This window comes from Rhinatrema bivittatum, chromosome 8, assembly GCF_901001135.1.
Source record: "Rhinatrema bivittatum chromosome 8, aRhiBiv1.1, whole genome shotgun sequence".
NCBI lineage: Eukaryota > Metazoa > Chordata > Amphibia > Gymnophiona > Rhinatrematidae > Rhinatrema > Rhinatrema bivittatum.
This window is the reverse complement of record NC_042622.1, coordinates 262,425,172-262,449,317: the sequence shown is the minus strand read 5'-3', so window position 1 is coordinate 262,449,317 and position 24,146 is coordinate 262,425,172. Positions and strand designations below refer to the sequence as shown.

General features: G+C 48.1%; 1 protein-coding gene across 1 annotated transcript in view; it reads right to left on the bottom strand.

Moving 5' to 3' along the window:
• Positions 1-24,146, bottom strand: part of CCDC88B (coiled-coil domain containing 88B) — a 168,770-nt gene that overhangs the window by 68,239 nt on the left and 76,385 nt on the right. The window contains exons 14-19 of the mRNA XM_029614802.1: positions 22,023-22,160; positions 20,777-21,817; positions 19,790-19,917; positions 19,545-19,686; positions 19,129-19,335; positions 5,544-5,705 (exon numbers count right to left, since the gene is read on the bottom strand). Of these exons, the coding sequence (XP_029470662.1) occupies positions 5,544-5,705; positions 19,129-19,335; positions 19,545-19,686; positions 19,790-19,917; positions 20,777-21,817; positions 22,023-22,160 (1,818 nt within the window). The remainder of the gene's footprint in view (positions 1-5,543; positions 5,706-19,128; positions 19,336-19,544; positions 19,687-19,789; positions 19,918-20,776; positions 21,818-22,022; positions 22,161-24,146) is intronic.

Below are 24,146 nucleotides of genomic sequence, written 5' to 3'. Positions count from 1 at the left end.
CCATGCCTTGCTCCTTGCAGGGAACCGGAATCACCTCCCCCCAGCTTTTGCAACTGGTCCAGTGTTTCTCAAACCACAAGTTGCTTGTCTAAGGACCCGCAAGGGGAAATTAGGAATAAGACTTGGATGGGTTAAGCAAATTCTAACGCGTAGCTGTCTCTTACAGCACTGAGGGTCCACTGATCCTGAGTAATCTTGGTCCACTCCCTATAAAACCGCACCAAGCGACTTCCTATAATAGGAATGACGGAGTGGAGCAGCCTCGCTTCATTGCGAGGACTTAACTCCAACCGTGCTACCACTGGTGGCGCCCCGGAAGGGTCTTTGACACCCCCCCCCCAAAAGGACTGCTCTCAGGATTAGCTCTGGAGAGCAAATTGCTTCTGCAGATTTGGTGCTCCCCTTGCCGGATGAGACCTCCTATTATCCTGAAAATGGGACTGAGCCTGAAAAAAAATCTCTTGCCCTTAGGCTTATCCTCTGGCAACCTGTGTACCTTATTCTCGCCCAGATTCTACATCAACTGCTCCAGGTCCTCACCAAACAAGAGTCGGCCTTTGAAAGGCAGAGACTCCAACTGAGACTTGGACGACACATCCGTCGACCAGTTCCGCAACCACAACAGCCTTCTGGCTGAAACTGCAGACACCATAATCCGAGACGAGGTTCTTACTAAGTCATACAGCGCATCCGCCCCGTAAGCCAGCGTCGCCTCTACACACTCAGCCCTGCTCGCGTCCTTGCTGGACTTTGGCTGTTTTTCCTGCAGCTGCTGAACCCAGCGCAGATAAGCCTGCTGCATAAAACTAGTACATAGCAGCCCGCAAGCTCAGGGCCAACACGTCCTTCATAGAAACATAGAAACATAGAAACATAGAAATGACGGCAGAAGAAGACCAAATGGCCCATCTAGTCTGCCCAGCAAGCTTCACACATTTTTTTCTCTCATACTTATCTTTTTCTCTTAACTCTTGGTTCTATTTCCCTTCCACCCCCACCATTAATGTAGAGAGCAGTGATGGAGCTGCATCCAAGTGAAATACCTAGCTTGATTAGTTAGGGGTAGTAGGGGTAGTAACCGCTGCAATAAGCAAGCTACACCCATGTTTATTCCCTTTACCCAGACTATGTCATACAGCCCCTATTGGTTGTTTTTCCTCTCTCCTGCCGTTGAAGCGGAGAGCCATGCTGGTTATGCATTGAAAGTGAAGTATCAGGCCCTTTTGGTTTAGGGTAGTAACCGCCGTAACAAGCCAGCTACTCCCTGCTTTGTGAGTGCGAATCCTTTTTTTTTTTTCTCTTCTCCCCTGCAGTTGAAGCTATTCTGGATATGCGTGAAGCCTCAGCTTTTCTTATTCCCCTGCTGTTGAAGCAGAGAGCTGTGCTGGAAATGCTTGATGTATCAGCCTTTCTCCCATGCCATGAAGCAGAGAGCCATGCTGGATATGCATCGAAAGCGAAGTATCAGGCACATTTGGTTTGGGGTAGTAACCGCCGTAATAAGCCAGCTACTCCCCGCTTTGTGAGTGCGAACCCTCTTTTCTTCTCCCCTGCCGTTGAAGCAGAGAACTATGCTGTATATGCTTGGAAAGTGAAGTATTAGGCTTATTTGGTTTGGGGTAGTAACTGCCGTAACAAGCCAGCTACTCCCCTCTTTGTGATTGCAAATCCTTTTTTCCACATTTCCTCTTGCCGTAGAAGCTTAGAGCGATGTTGGAGTCACAGTAAGCATCTGTATGTTTATTTAATAAGGGTATTGTCTCCGGGCAGTAGCCATCGTTCTGGTGAGCCACCCACTCTACATTGGCGGTCTCTTGACTTTATGGATCCACAGTGTTTATCCCATGCCCCTTTGAAGTCCCTCACAGTTCTGGTCTTCACCACTTCCTCCGGAAGGGCATTCCAGGCATCCACCACCCTCTCCGTGAAGAAATACTTCCTGACATTGGTTCTGAATCTTCCTCCCTGGAGCTTCAAATCGTGACCCCTGGTTCTGCTGATTTTCTTCCTACGGAAAAGGTTTGTCGTTGTCTTTGGATCATTAAAACCTTTCAAGTATCTGAAAGTCTGTATCATATCACCTCTGCTCCTCCTCTCCTCCAGGGTGTACATATTTAGATTCTTCAATCTCTCCTCGTACGTCATCCGATGAAGATCCTCCACCTTCCTGGTCGCCCTTCTCTGTACCGCTTCCATCTTGTCTTTGTCTTTTTGAAGATATGGTCTCCAGAACTGAACACAGTACTCCAGGTGAGGCCTCACCAAGGACCTGTACAGGGGAATAATCACTTCCCTTTTCTTACTCGATATTCCTCTCTCTATGCAGCCCAGCATTCTTCTGGCTTTTGCTATCGCCTTGTCGCATTGTTTCGCAGACTTCATATCATTAGATACTATCACCCCAAGGTCCCTCTCCTGCTCCGTGCACATCAGCCTTCCCCCCCACATCGAATACATTTCATTCGGATTTCCACTCCCCATATGCATGACTTTGCATTTCTTTGCATTGAATCTCAGCTGCCATGTCTTCGACCACTCTTCCAGTTTCCTTAGATCCCGTCTCATTCTCTCCACTCCTTCCGGCGTGTCCACTCTGTTGCAGATCTTAGTGTCATCCGCAAAGAGACAAACCTTACCTTCAATCCCGTCCGCAATGTCGCTCACAAAGATATTGAACAGGACCGGTCCCAACACCGATCCTTGCGGTACACCACTTATAACCGCTCTCTCCTCAGAGAAGGTTCCATTTACCATCACACATTGTCTTCTGTCCGTCAACCAATTTGCAATCCAGGTCACCACATCGGCACTCACTCCCAAGCTTCTCGTTTTATTCACCAGTCTCCTGTGCGGAACCGTATCAAAAGCTTTGCTGAAATCCAAGTATATGATATCGAGTGCTCTTCCTTGATCCAATTCCTTGGTTACCCAGTCAAAAAAGTCAATTAGATTTGTCTGACAGGATCTTCCCCTGGTGAATCCATGTTGCCTCTGGTCCATCGATTCTCCGGACTGTAGATTGTTCACTATTCTCTCTTTCAGCAGTGACTCCATTACTTTTCCCACCACCGAAGTGAGGCTAACTGGTCTGTAGTTTCCAGCCTCCTCTCTGTTGCCACTCTTGTGAAGCGGGACCACCACCACTCTTCTCCAATCACTCGGCACCACTCCCGTTTCTAGGGATCTATTGAACAGGTCACACAGCGGAGCCGCCAGAACATCTCTGAGCTCCCTCAATATCCTTGGATGAATACCATCAGGCCCCATGGCTTTGTCCACTTTCAGGTTCTTTAGCTCTTCCCACACATTTTCTACTGTGAAAGGATTTTCATCTATTCCACTTCCCTCCAATTTCTTGATGTGTAGAGATGGTCCTTCTCCAGGGTCTTCTTTAGTGAACACAGAGCTGAAGTATTCGTTTAATATTTCTGCCATTTCTTCGTCACTCTCCACACATTGATCATTACCACCTTTCAATTTTGCTATACCACTTTGGACCTTTCTCTTTTCGCTGATGTATCTGAAAAATGTTTTGTCACCATTTTTTATCTCCTTGGCAATCCTCTCCTCCGCTTGACTTTTTGCCAACTTGATTAATTTCTTTGTCTCCCTCAGTTGATTCAAATATGCTTCTTTGTGCTCCTCCCTTTGGGATCTTTTATATATCTTGAATGCTGTTCTTTTAGCTTTAATTTTGTCAGCCACCTCCTTTGAGAACCAGATAGGTTTCAGTTTCCTTTTGCTTTTCTTTACATTTCTAACATATAGAGTAGTTGCCTTGGTGATTGCTCCTTTTAGATTGGTCCACTGCTGATCCACATCTCTCTCGTTCTCCCATCCTTTTAGTTCTTCCTCCAGGTACTTACCCATTTCCTCAAAGTCTGTGTTTTTGAACTGTAAAACTCGGGTCTTTGTGGTTCTTTTCCCTATTCATTTACTGTGGATCCCACAGTAGGAATAGTCTCTTTTTAGTAACTGCCGAAACCGCTCAGGCAAGGGATAGAGCTTCGCCATGGCCCTCTCTACCTTTAAGCCTGCTTCGGGAGTCCCCCACTCCCTCTCAACCAGCTTTTGGACAGACTTGTGGTATGAGAAGGCTCTTGCTGGACGCCATAATCCATCCAGGACCGGAGCCACACCTTCCAAATCAGAATCCTCCTGAGGCACCTTGACCCCAAGCTCCTGAATAGCCTGAGGAATCAAAGGCCCTAATTCCTCCTTCCTAAAAAGATGGACCACCTTCGGGTCATCGCCCTTGGAGTCTGGAATTCCCTCTGGATCATCCACCTGATCAATACCTCCTACACCTGGATCAACCAGCAATGCGTGCCCAGGAGGTTCCTCTGCCCCAACTGGGGCATAATTTGAGTCCTCAGACTCATCCCCAACACATCCTAACTCAGAAGAAGGACCCAGCAACTTTTGGTGAACACAAAAGGAATAGATGCCTACCTCTTTGTTTTCTTGGCCCAGCAACTTTTGGACAGGGGAAACATGTTTTCCTGTGGACCGATCGGGTTTGGATCCCATATAATGCCCGTCAGACGGCCAGGCCCAGGATTCCAAACTGGAGGACGTTGCCTGCTGCTTTGCCTGATAGGCCTTATGCAGCAGCAAAAGAAAATTAGCAGAAAAAGGTTTGGAGGCCGAGGCCAAAGATGGAGAGGCTCCAGGAATGGGCATGATGGGAACCTCTTCCCCAGCCAAACCCCCCTGATCCCCCTCTGGAGCCTGAACCCGCTGGGGACATTCATGGAGGAACATCCCCCTCTCCCCCCTGATGAAGCGGGAACAGCCAAAACAGAATCCAATATGGCAGTCGTTCCCGCGGTGAGCAGGAAGGGATCCTCACCCTGATGAATGCCCCAATGTGATATGGAAACCGAAGCGGGGGCCTTCCATTGCCTCTTAGCACTTACCTGACCGGTCAACCTTCATCATCTGCTGAACTGCGGGAGCACAGCCCTTCTCTATTGAGCCGCGAACATAACGAGCCTAGACCAAAAATAATCACCCTAGCCGCCAAATCAATAAGGAGGAAGTCATCTGCAAAGTACCGCTGTACTTCTGGTTTAACAATTAACTTTTTCTCTCTTTATTTTTCTTGTTGTTTAAACTTTATTAATCTTTGTTAAACTTCCTCCCTAGGCTGGAAGAAAGCGCTGCCTCAAAAGAAAAGCCTGCAGCCGCCTCAGTGGCCTCATGAAGGGGAGGGATCTGGACCACCAGATTAACACTCCATGGGCGCAAGGATCAAACACAAAAAAGGGTCACCAAACCCCAGCTCATCCACCTCAACCAGACAGGGAAGGATCCACTAGGAGGAAGGTTCAAAAACCAAAAATAATTTCAGACTTCAGAACTGCAGGTTTTGCACCAACTACCATTTGCTGGAGACAGAGAAATACTGAGGAACGGCAGGTGGCACACGTGGTTAAGTAACAGTGTCAGTAAAACTTTCTCTGTCGCCATCTGCTGGCAGGGAGGCAAAACCCAGGAGCCTGGACTGATCTAGGTACGTACAGGGAATGTGCATTTCTTACCTGGAGGCGGGTGCTGACTGCCTTTAGGCCACCGCTCTGCTCCTGGAGGCATAGGCCTTGCTTCTGCAGGGTCAGGATTTGAGTCTGAAGGTTTCCCAGGTGTGATTCCAGCTGCTGCAGCTGAGTTGTCAGAGCCTGCTTCTCTGCTGCCAGGGCTGCATTCTGAGGCCAAAAGGAAAAAGATGAGCAAGAGGAGACAGGACCCGCAAAGAAAGTGAGCAGGAAAGAGACGGAGAGAATGCAAGCAAAAAAGATGTAAGAGAGAGAGAAAGCAGAGTTGCTTACCTGTAACAGCAGGTTGTTAGTCCTCACGTATGGGTGACATCATCAGATGGAGCACTGTCACGGAACATTTTGTGAAAGTTTCTAGAACTTTGACTGGCACACTGAGCATGCCCAGCATGCCACTAATCCTGCAGCCAGCAGGGGTCCCCCTTCAGTCTCATTTGTAGCAAAAGTATGAAAGAAAAATAAAATAATAAAACGTAAGCGAACCCAACTCCGCGTGGTGAAAGGCGGATTTCGTGAGGACTAACATCCTGTTATCCTGGGAGAACACCTGTTACAGGTAAGGAACTCTGCTTTCTCCCAGGACAAGCAGGATGGTAGTCCTCACATATGGGTGAATAACAAGCTACAGGCTGAGTCATACGTACGAGGCCAAGCAGCACCGAACATGTGCAACAGGCACAACAACTGGGGTGCTGTTGGCAAGGATAAGGCAGCCTGAAATTCACAGCGGGTTGAGGTAGAATGAGTTCATTTCCTACACTGGAAACAAATTTCTTAGGACAGACTGGCCAAAGACGGAATCCTGTCGCCCAGCCTTGTCCAGGCAGTAGTGAGCTGCAAAGGTGTGGAGAGAGCTCCATGTTGCAGCCTTGCAGATGTTAGCAATCGGTACTGAACGGTAGTGCGCTACTGACGTTGCCATGGGTCTGACTGAGTGTGCCTTCACTCGTCCCTGCAGTGGAAGGCCTGCTTGCTGGTAACAGAATGCAATGCAGTCTGCTACCAGCATTCCCAAGTATGTTCTTATCAAAAGATACAAAGAGGTGGGTGGACTTCCTGTTGGCTGTAGTGCGGTCTAAGTAAAACGCAAGAACACGCTTACAGTCCAAGGTGTGGAGAGAGCTCGCTCACCTGGGTGAGCGTGAGGTCTTGGAAAGAAAGTGGGCAAGATTATGGACTGATTTAAATGGAAATCAGTTACCACCTTAGGAAGGAATTTAGGGTGAGTGCAGAGAACCACCCGGTCAAGGAGGAACCTTGTGTAGCGTGAGTAGGTCACAAGGGCCTGTAACGCACTCACTCTTCGAGCAGATGTGATGGCTACTAGGAAAAGAACTTTCCATGTAAGGTATCTGAGTTCTCAGGAGTGCAAGGGCTCAAAGGGAGTGTCCATGAGCCGTGCAAGTACCACGGTGGCCGTAGAGGAGGCTTAAGCTGTAATAAGCCTCTCTTGAAGTGACTCACCGGGGTTGAGCTGTTTTCAGTGCATCCCCTATTCCTTGACAGTAAGCAGAGATGGCACTAAGGTGCATTCTGATAGATGATGTCTGGAGACCAGATTCCAAGAGGTGCCAGAGATAATCTAACAGACTCGACGTGGGGCTAGAAAAGGGATCCAAGCTCTTTTGTGTGCACCACAAGGTAAATCTCTTCCATTTAGAGCAGTAGGATTTCCACGTGGAAGCCATCCGTGAAGCCACAAGGACTTGAGATTCGTCACTTGAAAGGTTGAGTGGTTGTAGTATCAGCCTTTCAACATCCAGACCATCAGCAAGAAGGCCTGGAGGTTCGGGGTGGTGTAACTTGCCGTGATTCTGTGTTATGAGGTTGGGCGACATGCCCAGGCGAATGGGGTCCTGGACAGAGAGGTCACGAAGTATGGGAAACCAAATTTGGCATGGCCAGTACAGGGCTATGAGAATCATTAAGCTTCGATCCTGTTGTAGCTTCATGAGAGTCTTGCTTATTAGCAGAATTGGAGGATACGCATAAAGCAGGCCTTTGGTTCCAGGGACGGGCAAAGGCATTCCTGGCTGGTGCATGCCATGCATCCCTGTGCAGGGAGCAGAAGTTTTCCACTTTGTGGTTCTGACTGGATGCAAAGAGGTCAATGGTCGGTTGACCCCACCGGTGGAAGATTCTGCTCGCAACCGAGGGATCCAGAGACCATTTGTGGGGTTGGAAACTTTGGCTGAGGCGCTCCACCAGTACATTCTGTGTGCTTGCTAGATAAGTGGCTCGCAGAAGAATGGAATGTGACAAGGCCCAGGCCCAAATCTGTACCGCCTCCTGGCAAAGCAGATAAGAGCCTGTGCCCCCCTGTTTGTTGAGGTACCACATTGCAACTTGGTTGTCTGTTTGAATCAGGACAATTTTGTTGGTGAGTTAATCCTGAAATGCATAAAGGGCGTACCGCATTGCTTGAAGCTCCAGAAAGTTGATTTGATGGGTCACTTCGGCTTTTGTCCAGTCCCTCGAGTTTGAAGGCCTTGGCCATGGGCTCCCCAACCTAGGTTGGATGCATCCGTAGTTAAGATCACCCAAGGAGCCGGTTGTTGTAAAGGAAGACCCATTTGTAAGTTGGCTTTGTGTGTCCACCAGGGAAGGGACAGATGAAGCTGGCTGGTTTTGTGTACCATGGATGACAGCAGCTGAGTAGCTTGTCGCCACTGGGATTTCAGAGTCCATTGGGTCACTCTCATGGCAAGATGTACCATAGGGGTGACATGGACTGTTGATGCCATGTGGCCGAGCAATCTTAGTAGCTGGCCAGCTGAGGCTCTTTTTCGACGGCGGATAAAGCTCACAAGATTGGACAGCGTAATTTCATGGTTGTTGGGTTAGAATGCTCTAGACAGTGTCGTGTCTAGGTCTGCTCCTATAAAGGAGAGAAGATGAGATGGTGTTAATTGGGATTTGGGGTAATTTATTAGAAATCCCAATGAGCTTAGAAGTCTTATGGTGAGACCAAGAGTCTAGGGCTCCTTGTTTTGTCTGGCTTTTTATGAGCCAGTCATCCAGGTATTTATTTATTTATTTAGTGTTTTTATTATACCGGCATTCATGACAGGCATCACATCATGCCAGTTTACATTTAACAAGGGGTGAAAAACACAGAGAACATACAATATACAATACAATACAAATTAAAATAAACTTTAACAGATGCGTGGTTAGAAATATTGCAGTTACAATAAAACAGGGAAGTGCACAACTGGGAGCAGAAAAGAAAGAAGCAGAAAGAGATTAACCGAGAGAGCAATTATTTACAATGTTGTAGAATTAATGTAGTGATGGAAGTTGTTAACAGTGTGTTGGTGAAGTCTGCTAGTAAATAGCCGGTGAGGTAAGGATCAGTTGGGGTCTGGAAAGGCTTTTTGGAAAAGCCATGTTTTGAGCCTTTTCCTAAACATTGGTAGGCAGGGTTCCTGTCACAGGTCAGATGGGATGGAGTTCTATAATGGTGGTCCTGCTGTTGAGAAGGCTCTGTCTTTGAGGGATTTGTGTTGAAAGGTTTTGGCGTGTGGAACATGAAGTGATTCTCTATAAGACTCTCTGATGGGTCTGGAGGAGGTATGTTTTTTGAAAGGAATTTGTAAGTTGAGCGGAGCGTGGTGATGGATGACTTTGTAAATAGTAGACATGGACTTGTAAATGATTCTGTAGTGAATTGGCAGCCAATGTAGGTCTTTGAGGATTGGGGAGATGTAGTCAATTCTCCTAGAGTTAGTCAGAATTCTAGCTGCTATATTCTGCACCATCTGTAGAGGTTTGGTATGAGGTGCAGGGAAACCTAATAAGATAGAGTTACAATAATCTATTTTAGAGAAGATTATTGCTTGTAAAACTGTTCTGAAGTCCTGAAAGTGGAAGAGTGGTTTAATTCTTTTGAGGACATGTAATTTGTGAAAGCAATCCTTAGTTGTTTGGTTGATGAATGCTTTTAGGTTAAGACGGTTATCAATGATAGCTTCTAAGTCTCTTACATGAGAAATTTGAAGGTTGGCTGGTGGGTTTGTGGTGATGTTGTTGTTTTCCGGGGATATAAGAAGGAATTCACTTTTTGAAGCATTGAGAATTAAATTTAGACTGGTGAGGAGGTGTTTGATCTCTAGCAGGCAGTTTTCCCAAAATTCTAAGGTTTTAATGGATTCTTTTACAGGGATCACGATCTGTACATCGTCTGCGTATAAGAAATGTTTCAGGTTCAGTTTAGTTAGCAGTTGGCAGAGTGGGAGAAGGTAAACATTAAAGAGCGTGGGTGAGAGGGAGGTGCCCTGAGGAACCCCTAGAGAGGATGGATAACGGTGAGATTCTTTATTGTGTATTTTGACCTTGTATCCTCCTTTCCTTTTTTAGACGTAACTGTAAACAAGAAGAATTGATATCAGCCATGACTACTGATATCAACTCACTTGACTTAACAGACGTCGACACTGCACTCACATCCTGGAACCATATTACCAACACGATTGCCAACAAGATCTGCCCCATACAAGAACGCACAATTGACATGTCTCAAAAACACAAACAACCCTGGTATACACCAGAACTAAAAAACATGAAATCCAATTTAAAAAAGCTCGAAAGAGCATGGCTCAAAGACCCTACCGCCACCCAACTAAATAAATTCAAATCCCACATGCACGCCTACCAAATTGCTATCGACAAAACCAAAAGAGACTTCCACTCGCAGCGCATACACCACCTTCAATTCAATCCTAGAGCCCTATTCCAACTAGTAAATAATTTAACTAAACCCTGCACTCCATACATACCAGACATAGACAACCAGACAAAATGTGAAGAACTAGCCTTATTCTTCCACAATAAAATCAGCAATATCATGTCACGCTTCCCCCCCAACCAAACATCCAAAGACACCACACAACAACAATCTAATACTAATCTCTCATCATTTGACACCACCTCATCCCTAGAAATCGAATCTATCCTTAAAAAAATCAGACCCTCTACACACCCCACAGATACCATCCCCACAAAACATCTCCTCACCATCCCCGGCATCATCGCCAAACCCATCTACCAACATCATAAACAAGTCCATCGAACTTGGCAGTATCCCCATAAACCTTAAGCATGCTATTGTGAAACCCATACTCAAGAAGCCCTCCCTTGACCCCTCTGATCTCACCAATTTCCGACCTATTTCCAACCTTCCACTTATCACAAAAGTCCTTGAGAAAGCTATAAACAAACAGCTATCAGACTACCTGGATGAAAACAACATCCTTGCCCCCTCACAATTTGGCTTTCGCAAACACCATAGCACAGAGACCCTACTCATTTCACTCTCCGACCAAATATTGAAAGGTCTTGACAAAGGTCTCTCACACATCCTCATTCTCCTAGACATTTCCGCTGCATTCGACACCATTAAGCATCAAATCCTATTAGAACGCCTTAGCAGCATTGGTATCTCAGGCCTGGCTCTACAATGGTTCCACTCATATCTAGCTGAAAGACAATTCAGCGTACAAATGGGAAATTCCACCTCCAAGCGTACAAATGGGAAATTCCACCTCCAAGCCCCACAACCTCGCTCAAGGAGTACCACAAGGTTCATCTCTATCTTCCACTCTTTTCAATATATATCTCCTCCCCCTCTGCCATCTCCTTGCCAAACTTGACCTCCCGCACTTCATATATGCCGATGATGTGCAGATACTTATTCCGATTAAAGACTCAATACACAAAGCCATTGAAACCTGGAAATCTGCCCTCTCTGAAATTAGCAGCCTATTATCCAACAACTTTCTCGCCCTCAACGCTACTAAGACAGAACTTATCCTAATATCACCCCCCAACATATCTCCCACCCTACTTATGACCCCCACACTCACACACAACAATGGCCCTGCCACTGACCTCACCTTCCCCACCCATGTACGAAGCCTCGGCGTACTCATTGACTGTCATCTTAACTACAAGAAATTTATCAACAACACCCTCAAAGACTGCTTCTATAAACTGCACACCCTAAAAAGACTCAAACCACTCTTACATCTCAGCGACTTCCGCACCATATTACAAGCCCTCATATTATCGAAAATAGATTATTGCAACTCCTTATTACTAGGTTTGCCTAAAAACACCATCCAGCCCTTACAACTCCTACAAAACGCAGCTGCCAGGATTCTTACCAACACCCACAAAAATGATCACATAACCCCTGTACTCAAACATCTACATTGGTTACCTGTAGCATCTAGAATTACCTTCAAAGCCCTCACCCTAATACACAAATCCCTTCACAACAAGAACATGCACTGGTTCAAAGAACATTTCTCCTTTCACAACAGTAACAGACCCACCAGAAAACAATATCTAGCCACACTACACACCCCCTCACCGAAGCTTACTAAACTCCGCACCACAAACGAAAGAGCCCTCTCCCTAGCAGGTCCGTTGCTCTGGAACAAACTTCCCACTTCCCTCCGCCAGGAAACCTGCCCAAAAATATTCAGGCAAAACCTGAAGACCTGGTTCTTCAGACACTCATACACTTAACATTCACACATTTACCAGCACCCCCCTTACCATTCTCTAACCTCCCCCCCTCTCTCCCCCCCCTTCCATCCCACCTCCCAACCACCCCCTTCCCACTTTACTTAACATGAAGCCACCCCCCATGCATCCCGCAAAGCCAATTTATCAGGACAGCAGATTGTAAATAAGAACATTTTACTCACAAACGTGTATATATCCCTTGACAATAATTGTAAATACAAATATTTACCTCCTACAAATGTTGATGTCCTTCCCAAATTATCAGAACCTCCCTGCCCCCCCCTTTATTAGGTAACCCCTACCCTGTATCCCACCTAGTTAATTATTACTTGTATAATCCACCCTCTTATTTATATGTTATTGTTATTATAATTACTGTTCCTCTTATAATCATGTGATAATTGTAAAGCCTGTTGCTAAGTTCTGTTCTCTGTAAACCGACGAGATGTTCCCAACGTTCGTTGGTATATAAAAGATATTAAATAATAATAATAATAATAAATGTTTTGAACCAAGCCAGTGCTGTGCCTGTAACGCCGATGTTCGCCAACTGATTTAGGAGGATGGAGTGGTTGACTGTATCAAATGCAGCCGAGAGGTCCAGAAGGATTAATAAGTAGGCACGACCTTTATCAAGGCCAGTGAGGAGGTAGTCTGTGAGGAAAAGAAGTAGTGTTTCGGTACTTAATGCTTTACGAAATCCATATTGATTAGGAAACAGAATTTGGTGATCTTCAATGTAATTCGATAATTGTGTGTTAACTAGTTTTTCCATAACTTTAGCTATGAATGGGAGGTTGGAGATTGGATGGAAACTGTTGGGATCATTGGGGTTTAGGTTCGGTTTTTTTAGGAGCGGTTTGATGGAGGCCATTTTAAGGTCGTCTGGGTAGATTCCCTGGGATAAGGAACAATTTATAATGTCAGCCAGTGCTTTAGAGATTGTATCTGGGATTAGCAGAAGCAGTTTGGATGGTATTTGGTCAAAAGGGTGTGAGGATGGTTTCATTTTCTTCAGAACAGATTGTATCTCTGAAATAGTAATGGGTTCGAAGTATTTGAAAGAAATGTCTTTGTTGGGGTGGAGATATGTGCTGGAAGGTGAGTACGTATTAGGAGTAAGCTGTGTAAGAAGGTTGGTGATTTTTTTGCTGAAGAAAAGGGCCAACTCATCTGCTTTTGGTTGAGCTTGGTCGAATGGAATGTCTGGAGTATTGGTTTTTGTTAGATTGGAAACGTAGGCGAACAGAGCTTTGGAGTCAAAGATGAGGTTATGGATCTTGTGAGCATAAAAGTCTCTTTTTGTTTTCAAAGTGAAACTCTTGTATAAGTGGAAGGTGCATTTGTAATCAGAGAGGGTGGTCGGTGATGGGGCTTTATGCCATTTTCTTTCTTTCTGATGAAGGAGATGTTTGAGTTTTCGAAGTTCATCGTTGAACCAAGGTTGTCTTTTGGTCGCATTGTGTTTGAATTTTTTTGTTGTCAATGGACAAAGAATGTTTGCTACTGATTCAGTTAATTTGGACCAGGAGTGAAGGGCCGAGTTGGGGGTGGAGACGTCAATGAGAGAGAGTTCTGGGGCTAGGTGTTTGATGAGGTGTTCAGAGGAGCAAGTTTTCCTGTAGAGAAATGATGGTAGGGGGCAGTGTTTGTTGCTCAGTTGTGTCAGTGAGAAGGTGGTGGAGATTAAGGTGTGGTCTGACCAAGGGACTTGTTTGCACACTGGTTGCACTGTATGTGAAATACCTGAGTTTATAAAGATGAGATCCAGCTTATGACCCGCTTTGTGAGTAGGTTTGTTGATTAGCTGCTTGAATCCCATGGCTGACATGGCTGTTAGGAAAGCTTCGAAATTAGTTGATTGAGGGAAGTTGTCTACGTGTAAGTTAAAATCTCCCAGGATTATGGCTGGGGAGTCCAGATTTAGGTGTGATGCTATTATTTCAAGAATGGGAGAGGCATCAGAATCTAGAAGGCCCGGGTGGGCATAGACCAGGAGGATTTGAAGATGTTCTGATTTGAAGAGGCCTGTTTCTAGTTTAGTAGATGAGTTAATTGGATATTGTGCGAATCTCAGAGACTTTTTGACTGCTAGGAGAATACTCCCGCCCCTTTTTTTCCGTCTCGGGATGGAGAACAAATCGTAGGTCTGTGTTGGTAGCTGGTTTATAAGAGCGGTGTCCTTGGTTTTGAGCCATCTTTCAATTATGGCGCAGAAGTCTGGATTTGTGTCAAGAAGAAGGTCGTTGAGGATCAGCGTTTTCTTAGTGAGAGATTGGGCGTTGAATAATATGATGGCGAATAAAGCGCATCCTAAAAATTGGGTAGTGGGGGAAATCATGATGGGGATGAGGGATTTGTAGGTGTGTGGGCGGTTAAGCATGGGAGATTTATTTCCAAAGAGGAGAGAACTGTGATGGTGAATCAGTAAAGGGAGATCATTAGGCATTTGGGCCTAATTGTGTGAGGAATACAGGATGTTAGAGTGGAAGGAAATAATGCAGGATGAAGTTTCGATGAATGCAGAAGGTTGTTTGAATGAGAGCCTGTGATTAGAGCGATTGGTTGTTGGAGTGGAGGGAAGGCCGGCGGTGGAGGCAAGGTGGCAGGCGGTGGAGACCGGCTGTGGAGGCAAGGCGGCAGGCGGTGGAGGAGGGTCGATAGCGCCTCGTAGTTGGCAGGTGTCCGTTGGGGGTAAGAGTAGAGGTGAAGGCCTTACCCCGACGGGATTTAGCGCCGAGTGCGTAGGCCCGGGCAGATTCTTCTTACACCGGAGGATCGTCAGTGAGGGGAGAGGAGAAAAGTTTCTAAGGAGCCTGTGGCAAGAGAAGGCAACTCCCTGCTGGCAGAGGGCCGGAGGCTAGAGCTCTTTGATGTTGATTAGGGATGTCGCCGGGCTTGAATAGGAGTACATTCCAATTTCAAGTGTAGGGGCTGCCCGGCGGGGCTGCACGAAGGGGCGCACAATGGGGCAGGCCCTTTTGTAGCACTCCTTTGGTGCGCAGCGCCGGAGGAGATTGAATTCAAAGGCCTCCGGGGCCTTGCTCTATTGGCTGTTGGGTGCAGCCGCGCTGATTGGCTGGTCCCAGGAGGGACTGGCTGGAGGCGGGCTCTGCCGGCGGTGGGATGGCGAAGGTAGCCTCGCGGTCGGCGGTGGACCCTCCGAGGGTAAGTGTGAATTTTAAAGGTATGGAAAAACGTATATACCTCTGCTGTGTAACTGCGCAATCACAACTGCCAGGCACTTCGTAAAGACTCGAGGCACCGAGGCTAGGCCGAATAGTAGTACCTTGTATTGATAGTGACTGCAGCCCACCACAAATCACAGATATTTGTGATGAGGAGGGGAGATCGCAATATGGGCTTATGGTCTTGAAGGTCAAGAGAGCAGAGCCAATCCCCTTGCTAAAGTAGAGGAAGCATGATGCCCAGGGATACCATCCTAAACAATTCCTTGCAAAGAAATCTATTCAAGGCATGGAGGTCCAGAATAGGCCGGAGTTCCGCCGGTTTTTTTTGGAATAAGGAAATATCTGGAGTAGAACCCTTTTCCCTGCTGATCTGGTGGAACTGGTTCCTCAGCTCTGACCGACAGAAGGGCTGAGAGCTCTGACTTGAGTTTTCCTGTGTGGTCGTCCCAACTCCAGGATGGATTGGGTGGGAAGTCCAGGAGTATTTTTGAAAAATTTAGACGATAACCATGGGTTACGATGGACAGTACCCACTGGTCCGTGGTGATTGGATACCAATTTGTTGCAAAGTGGCACAGGTGCCCCCCCCCCCACTGGAATATGGCTGCTGCTCTCTGGGAAAGAGTCAAAATCCAGACGCGGGGCCAGCTTGTGGAGCTGGCTGTGGTCTAGATGTTCTAGTTTGGCATGCATGTCCCCTCTGAGGTGCCCGAGCCGATCGTGCACGGGATGCAGGAGAATAATATCTGCGTGGTTTGTAGAATTGTTTCTTGGGTTCTCTACGCATGGCCCTGCGGTCTATGGAGGGAACATCTGGGGAGACAGTTGACAACTGGTGCAGGGTCTCATGATGGTTCTTTAACTGAGCCACTGCGACCTGGATCTTATCCCCGAACAGGTTGTCTCCGGGTCAGGGTAGATCTGCCAGTTTGTCCTGCACTTCCGGGCATAAGTTGAGGCCTTAAGCCAGGCCCAGCGTCTAGCACTGATGCCTGCTGCCGAGACTCTGGATGCTGTTTCAAAAGAATCGTAGGCAGCTCTGACTTCAGGTTTACCTGCTTTCATTCTTTTTTGTAGGATGGAGGACAAGGCTTCTTGTTGCTGTGGTAGTGTCTCCACAATCTCTTGGACTTGTTTCCAGAGATTTCTATTATATTGGGTCATGTATAGTTGATATGCTGCAATTCACTATATCAACAAGGACCCTTGGAAAATCCTTCGTCCCAACGCATCCAATGCTTTCTGATCCTTACCAGGAGGGATAGAAGAAAGTGGACATGATCGTTTAGCATTTTTCTGAGCTGATTCCACAACTACAGAGTGGTGGGGCAGCTGACTTTTGAAAACCTGGGGTTTGTTGAACCAGGTAAGCAGCATCTGTCTTTTTATTGACTGGGGGTACCGTACCTGGATGTTCCACAGGCAGTGCATGAGGTCCAAAAGAACTTCATGTACCGGTATTGCCATTATTTCTTTTCGAGCATCTACAAATTGTAAGACCTCCAACAATTTATGGCGAGCATCTTCCTCTGTGACCAGCGTAAAAGGTATAGTATCAGACATCTGTTTGACAAAACTGGCAAAGGAGAAGTCTTCTGGAGGAGATCTTTGCCTTTCCTCCGGTGGTGAAGGCTCTGAGAGTAGGTCCTCGGATGTCCGTGGTAAATCATCTGAGGATGCATCACCCCATGGATTATAGGGACTTTCGCCTCCTCCTGGTGGAGCTCCATGAATCATGCCAAAGCCGAGAAGACGGGAAGGCATCGATGGAATCAGCGCCGGCATCAAGGGCAATAGGGCAGATGAGGTGCGCTTGGGTACCAGTAGCTCCGATGGCCCTGGCATGGGCTCCAGCATCGATGGTTCCCGTGGAGGGATGTGGCCGTGAATCGATCCTTCCTTCTCCGAGGAACCCGGTACTGGAATCGGGACCTGCGGAGGCCTCGATGGATGTAGAATATGGAGGCAAAGAAGACACTTCAGGCAGCTTTCATCGCAGGCAGGAAAAGGGCTTGAGCACACCTCAGCGCCCTCTTTTATTGTACATTCATACAAAGGCAGATGATGTGTCATTACATGATTGGCTACTTTCCCCATAGCAACAGACGAGTCTCTACACTATTGGCTTGGCTCAGGGGGTGTGAACGGATCATTTCATTGGCTGCTGAATTCTATACCTCCTGACTTTGTCCTGACTCTGACTAGGGAACACCCAGCCCCTCCCCCAGGAATTCAGGGCCAAGCACAAGCCAGAGAAATACATGATAGTCAGGTATCCTTTCCCAGGCAGAGAGGCTTAAGCACAAGTGATGCTTTTATTCAGCGCAAAGGTCAGGGAGAAGGGAAGATAGTGTTTAAACCCTGATGAAATGGCTTGCTGGCAAGCGCATATTTCCCACAGATGGATGACTCGATGCCAGTGTGTCTGGAGGCAAAGGAGTCGATAAGGCACTGATGAGCGTATCGAGGCGCTCGAGGAACGGTGCCACCATCGAGGGAGCAGGCAGCGATTGGAAGCCTCGTAAGGCTTTAAGCACTGCCTCTTGGACCATGCGGTCCAATTCCTCCCAGGAAGACTGCATGGATGGCACGGCTATCGGGGTAGGAGATAGGCCAGCACTGGCATCAGTGGGGAACGCCTAGGGGTCCTGGGCCCAGAGGAGTATGGGGGCTCCTCTCCCCAGGTCCCCTTTGCAGGCGGCTCGATTGAAGTCGATGCCGCTGCGGTATTGGTGCCGGCATGGTCAGGGACACCCGTAGGTGCCAGTGTCAATGTTTCCCTCGGTGCTTGGCATGGTCTTTCCTTGGCATCGAGGACGATGACCAGATGTCCTCGATGGAGTCGGTGACGGACGGTCACCCTGTCCATGGTGCTCCTGGCGAATCGTCTCCGAGGTTTATGGACCCTTCATGGTCGGAGGTGCTTGAACTGGCATCGATGGAACAGTTTGTTTTGAAGCAAACAACTGCTCCATTTTGTCCAGGCGAGCGCGACGGCCTTTGGGGTTCATTTGTGCACAATTAGGGCATTGACGAACGTCGTGTGAGGGGCCTAAACACAAAACACATACTTCATGCGGATCTGTTATGGACATGGTCCTCGGACACTCGGGATATTTTCTAAACCCAGTCTGCATGTTAAAATTTGGCCAGCGCACTTTCGGTGACCGTTGGGCACCGAAGCGGTAAGTCGCCGGGAACCGACCATAAGTACCGGAAAAAACACTTACCGAGCGTTGGAAGAAACGGAGCGCGATGGGGGACTCCGCAGAGGGATTTTTTGAGAAGATAAACTTCAAATAGTTCCGTGAGGAAAGTTGTGAGAAATTTCTCACAGAGCTCCTAAACCGCGAGGCAACTGCTGCGCGGAAAAAAAGAGACTAAAGGGGGACCCCGGCTGGCTGCAGGGTTAATGGCGTGCTGGGCATGCTCAGTGTGCCAGTCAAAGTTCTAGAAACTTTGACAAAAGTGTTCTGTGACAGGGCTCCATCTGATGATGTCACCCATATGTGAGGACTACCATCTTGCTTGTCCTGGGAGAAAGGGAAAGACGAAAAGCACAAGAGAGGGAGATGGGGAGAGACACTTAATATGAGACAAACACAGCATAATGAAGACTAATAATTAACAATAACTCTTCCAATCTCTCTCCCATGGGACTGTATAGAGGCGATGTTCTCATATCTGTCACCTCCAGAGAGCAGCCCTGCCTAAGATCCCAATGTTATGAATTTTCCAGTTCTCAGCTCTATGAGCAGCAATCCAGTAAGAAAGAAAATTCACAAGAGGCAGTACAAGACCTGCATCTGAACTACCCATCACCAAAAAAACAAAGTGCTTTTCAGACTTACACTGCGCTCCACCGTGATGAGCCGGGCACCAAGGGTTTCCCTCTCATCTATTCTCACACCAGTCTCTTCCTCATCTCTCCTCATGCCAAGCTCCTCTTCCTTCCCAGCTTCTGGCTTATTGTTATGGACATGGCCCATCTCCTCCTCAGGCTGGAATCTCGGCAGAGCCTCGGTTTTCAGCTTCTGGTTCTCCTGACTTTGCTTAACCTGGAAAATAGATCAAACAGGGCATCCAGTTCCTCTGCTACCAGGGAGGGTATAAGAGCCTGAACTGTTGGGAGAAGTTGTAGACGTACAGACTTGGGAAGGAGAATTTCAGGCCATTCTCTCCTCTGCATCTTCTGGGAGAGGGTCACTGGCCACTCTCCCAGGACACCTCTCCCAGGACACCCAAGACTGAACCACAGGCCACTCACCCTTTGCATCTCTTGGGTCTGCTTCTGGTTCATATTCAGCAGCTCCTCCAGCTGCTCTCTCAGACCTCGTATCTGGTCCTCCTTCATCTCCAGCATGATCTTAAAGGAAGACTCCAGTCGTTGCTCCAGGGACCGGAAAGAGCTAATTAGAAACCAGAAGAGGAGCTTTCAGTGCAACCCAAACCAGCATGTGCATCTCCGATTCCAAGTGCATGTGTAGGTTTTGGAAGGTGATGGTCCCTCACCTATCGCTGAGTCTATCTTGATCCTGAAGCTCTAGTATTGGCCTCTGCTCTTTCTGTTCCAGTTTCTCTCGCAGCTGTGTGAGGCTCATCTCCTGCTCCTGCACTCGCACCTTCTCGGTCAGTAACTCCTGCAGAGAGAACCGAGAAAACAAAACAGCTTAACCAATATTCCCCCCTCCCCAGCAGAAAAGAAAATTAAACTCTAGAGAGTTAGAGGCAGGTAAAGCTGGGAGCCAAAGCCAGTGCTCCTGCACCATTCCCAACAGCGTCTCTTTCTGGGACAGGCTGGGGCTGCAGGAGCTGTGAGCTCCCCCAATCTCAGCACTTTTCCCTACAATATTTAGGGGTAGATTTTAAAAAATTACGCGGGATTTCAATAGATACATGCGTAGCCACGCGTATCCATTAAAATCTGGGGTAGGCGCGCGCAAGGCTGCCCAAAATCGGCTGCCTGCGTGCGCCGAGCCGCGCAGCCTGCCTCTGTTCCTTCCGAGACCGCTCCAAAATCAGAGCGGCCTCGGAGGGAACTTTCCTTCAGCCTCCCCCCACCTTCCCCTCCCTTTCCCTACCTAACCCACCCCCCCAGCCCTATCTACACCCCCCCCACCTCTGTCGCGAAAGTTATGCCTGCTCGAAGTAGGCGTAACTTGAGCGCGCGCGCCGGGCCAGCTGCCGGCACGCCATGTTCCGGTCCGGGGGCTGGTCCGGAGGCCGCGGCCATGCCCCCGGAACGCCCCGGGCCGGAACCACGCCCCCAGCCCCACCCCTGGATGATGCGCCGGCCGCATCACGCCCCCCCGATGATGCGCTGGTCACGACACGCCCCCCCGACACGCGCGTCCCGGGGCTTTGCGCACGCCGGAAGCCTATGCAAGATAGACTCAGTGCGCACAGGGGGGGGGGTTTGGGGTAGGTTTTCGGGGGTTATGCGTGTAACGTACGCGCGTAACCCTCTGAAAATCTATCCCAGAGGGTGTAAGTATTTACCTCCTGTAAGGTGATCAAAGCCTTCCTATCAACAGCAGCCTGCTGTTGCAGCTCTGTCCTCTCCTGCTGCATTTCCTTGACCTGGCTGCACCCTTCCTTCAGTCTGGCCACCTCCAGACTGAGCAGTCGGCCTTGCTGCTCCAAGCTGACCATTCTCAGGCTCTGCTGGTCCAGCTGGGTCTCTGCCACCTCCACCTGCTGCCGCAGTCGTCTATGTTCCTTCTCCAGCTGTTTCTTGTCCCGCTCTGTCTGCCCCAGGGTCACTTCTAGAGTCTCCTTGTCCTGCTCCAGCTGTCGGATAGACAGCCTCTTCTCCTCTAGCTGCTTCTTCAGGTTCTGGGCCTCCTTCTCAGATTCCTGTTGCTCCGCTTCCATCTCGTCCACCTTCCTGCGCCCATTCTCCAGTAGTTTCTGCATCCTCTGGTTCTCAGCCTGCAGACTCTGCAGCTTCATCTCTAGATCTTCTTCCTTCCTCGCTGAAGCCCGGAGCGCCTCCACAGTCCTCTTGAGGCTCTTCCTTTCTTTCTCCAGTTCTTGGTTCTCATACTCCAGCTGTCTCATCAAGGTGCTCTCCAGCTTCTGCTGCTCCACCGTCTTCCTCAGCAAGAGATTCTCCTCCTCCAGCAACTCCAGCTGCTGGGTCACCCCCTTCAGTCCTTCTAAGGATCTCTTAAGGCTGTTGTTCCTCCCTTCTAGCTCCGAGACCGTCTCTTCCAAGATTCTCACTTTCTCCCCAGCCATCTCCTGCTCCAGGACCTTCCTCTGGAGTTGCTGATGTTGGCACTCCAGGTGCCGGAGATCTTTTTCTGCCTCCTTTCCTGCAGCTGCCCGGTCCCTCAGCTCCTCCACTTCCTGCTGAAGTTGCCGCTTCTCGTGCTCCAGCTGGCTGGCCTTGGAACTGCTCTCCAGGACAGTGTCATGAAGGATCTTGTTCTCTTGCTCCAGGTCCTTTATCCGGGCATCCATACCCACCTGCGATCGCTGGCGCAGGGATTCTAGAGTGCGGTTAAGATTGGCATTTTCTTGCTTCAACTCTTTGGCCTGAGAGAGAGAAGAAAGAAATGGGCTAATGTCATTCCTTATTGTCCCAGACTAAGTGTCTCCCCAGTTCTGCATCAGCTCCTAGAGACTATGGTCAGTCCACCTCTGGAACCAGAGACAATTTTGTTCTCTCTTCAGCCACACATGCGAGTGCTCTTGGTGACCCAGCCTTGGCTCCAGAGTGCTAAGGAGGAGAGGGACTCACCTCATGGCTGGCCTGCTCCTGCAGCATCTTTAAGGTTCGCTGTAATCTCTCTTTCTCTGTCATTAGGCTGGAGCCCAGCTCCTCGGCTCTTTGGCTGCTCTCTCTCTCCAGGTTTAGGTCTGTTTGCAGCCTTTCTACCTACAGCAAAAGGGGGAATCCAAGTCAAAAGAACTGTCATCCATTGTGTCTCTTACTGCACACATTCACCTCAGATGTATAAACATACTCCCAACATACTGACACACACTCAAGTAAAAAGGATACCCATGTACAGGATAATTTTCAAAAGGCATTTCCACAGGAAAAATGCTTTACTTACAGAAATGGCCTATTATAAAATTGCCTGTCCGATATGCACATAAAAGTTATGTACACATATCATATATACACATAAGGAAGAGGAGAAGGAAGAGCAGCTTCCTCTAAAACCCAACAAAGGAGAAATCAGTCAACTCCTGCCCAGACTGATGAGGAAAGAGCAGCCTTCTGCTGGGTCTGCGACACATCTTCCGTGACCTCGCGACACACTAGTGTGACCTGACACACCTGTTGAGAACCACTGCTCTAGCATATGTGAGAATGTCCATGACAGATTAGCAGATGCCCCTTGCACAGGCGAAAATTTATTCAGAGACAAGGTAGAGGAAGTGGTACAAGCTATAAAGAAACAAAATACTGATATTCAGTCACTATCAAATTCAGAAAATTTGGAACAATACCAGTGAGGTAGGCAAGGGCACTATAGTTACTGAAGATCTTATTACTACTCCATTATCAGTGGAGATTCTCCCCCTATCCATTCTACAGACGACAACAAATTATGCAACCGCTGCAGACAGTTCAGTGACCAACTCAACGACGATGACTACAAAGATCTAGAGGTGTTGGCAAAGGCAAGGTCAACAGCCTCAACAAAGACCTCTGCCCAGCTTTTGACATGTTTTGTACGGCAAACCCATTCTCGTCCTTACCGGTTGAAGGCAGACTTCAGAAATGCGTTCATCAGTGTACACAGATAACATCAGACAAAAGGGGTTCATGAAATTATACAAAGAAGGTTACTTCATAAACTTCAAAAAAATGCCTCCAGAATATCGTCCAGCCCACTACATTCCGGTAAAGCATCAGGTAGCCAAATTCAAACAAAGAGATTTCATCCCTACTCCCCTCCAATGCAATAGAACCAGTTCCCAAATCACAGCAAGGAAGGAGGTTTCTATTCCAAATGCTTTCTAATACCAAAATATTCTGGAGATTTCTGAACAATACTGGATCTAAGAAACCTCAACTAATAATTCGAAAAGAAAACATTCAGAACGCATTCTATACAGACCATTCTACCACCGCTATCAGGAAAAACCACAAGAAATACTTCAGATTCACCTTCCTCAGCAATCACTATCAGTACAAGGTTCTGACATTCTGGTTGGCATGAAAGCCTTTACAAAAGTCCTGGCAGTGGTAACAGCAAACCGAAGATGATGCAAGCTCTTAATTTTTCCGTACTTGGACACTGGCTTGTAGCAAGCAGATCATCAAAATAATCAGTCACAAACACAAACCTTAGTCCTGAGGGAATTCTGCGCCACTGCAGAGTGCAGAATTTGCGCAGAATTCCCCCCCTGCACAGAAAATGGCAGAGGAGACCCTGGCATGCCGCAAACGGAGGGCGCAAAGCTGAAGGCCCCAGTGCACCGTTCATGGCGAAAATGAAGGCCCTTGCTTGCAGCAAAAATTAAGGCCACCGTATGCCGCGAACGGAGTGTGCTCCGCTCGCGGCAAAGATGAAGGCCCTGGTGCACCGTTCGCGGTGAAAATGAGGCCCCCGTGTGCCGGAAACGGAGTGTGCTCTGCTCACGGTGAAGATGAAGGCCCCGGTGAAATTGAATGTGTGTGTGTGAGAGGAGAGGGGGTGAGAGCAGGGAGAGAGATGTGAGGGAGGACAGGGGAGGGTGAGAGAGCGGGGGGTGAGCAGGAGAGTGAGAAAAAGAGCATGAGAGGTGAGAGGGAGGGGGGGAAATGCTTGAGTGTGGGTGCCAGAGAGAGGGAGCCTATATGATGGGATTGTGAAGGAGTGTGTATGTGTGTGAGAGATTGGGAGCTCGTGTGTATGAAAAAGGGATC